The 433-nt window shown below is 48.5% G+C and overlaps 1 protein-coding gene across 1 annotated transcript; it reads left to right on the forward strand.

Annotated features, from left to right (window-relative positions):
- Positions 1–68: 68 nt before the first annotated feature.
- Positions 69–427, forward strand: LOC111787298 (the record flags this gene model as incomplete). The annotated part of the gene is given in 1 exon segment (XM_023667346.1): positions 69–427. A coding segment is annotated over 1 exon segment (355 nt), but the record flags the coding sequence as incomplete, so codon positions are not given.
- Positions 428–433: the final 6 nt, after the last annotated feature.

Here is a 433-nt window from a genome sequence, read left to right on the forward strand (position 1 = left end):
AGGATTCAAATATGTAACCGTAGTAATAAATTATAGTTAATCTTATTGATATTTGGTTGTATCATAATAGGTTCCGCCCACCAGCATGAACTTGTTGACGACCAAGGCTCGAGCGTCATCACACTCGCCGGGACCAACACCGGTGCAACCATGCGAGCCGAGTTGAACGGGAAGACCACCAAGCTCGAGGAAGCGGGTGCGGACGAGAACGAGTCCTTGGCCTCCTACATTAACAGCAACTTCCAAGCCATCAACAACTCCATAATGTTCGGCGGCAGCTACACCGGCAACGACCCTGGTGTTCACATGGACATGTCTGATTACTACGAAGAAGGGCATAAGGCTGAGAAAGGAGCGGCTAAAGGCAAGAAAGTTGGGAAGGATAACGCTGAGTCCGGTGGCTCTTGGTTTTCAAAGGAATGATTTTTTTAGG

Source organism: Cucurbita pepo, unplaced genomic scaffold (assembly GCF_002806865.2).
Source record: "Cucurbita pepo subsp. pepo cultivar mu-cu-16 unplaced genomic scaffold, ASM280686v2 Cp4.1_scaffold009468, whole genome shotgun sequence".
Lineage (NCBI taxonomy): Eukaryota > Viridiplantae > Streptophyta > Magnoliopsida > Cucurbitales > Cucurbitaceae > Cucurbita > Cucurbita pepo.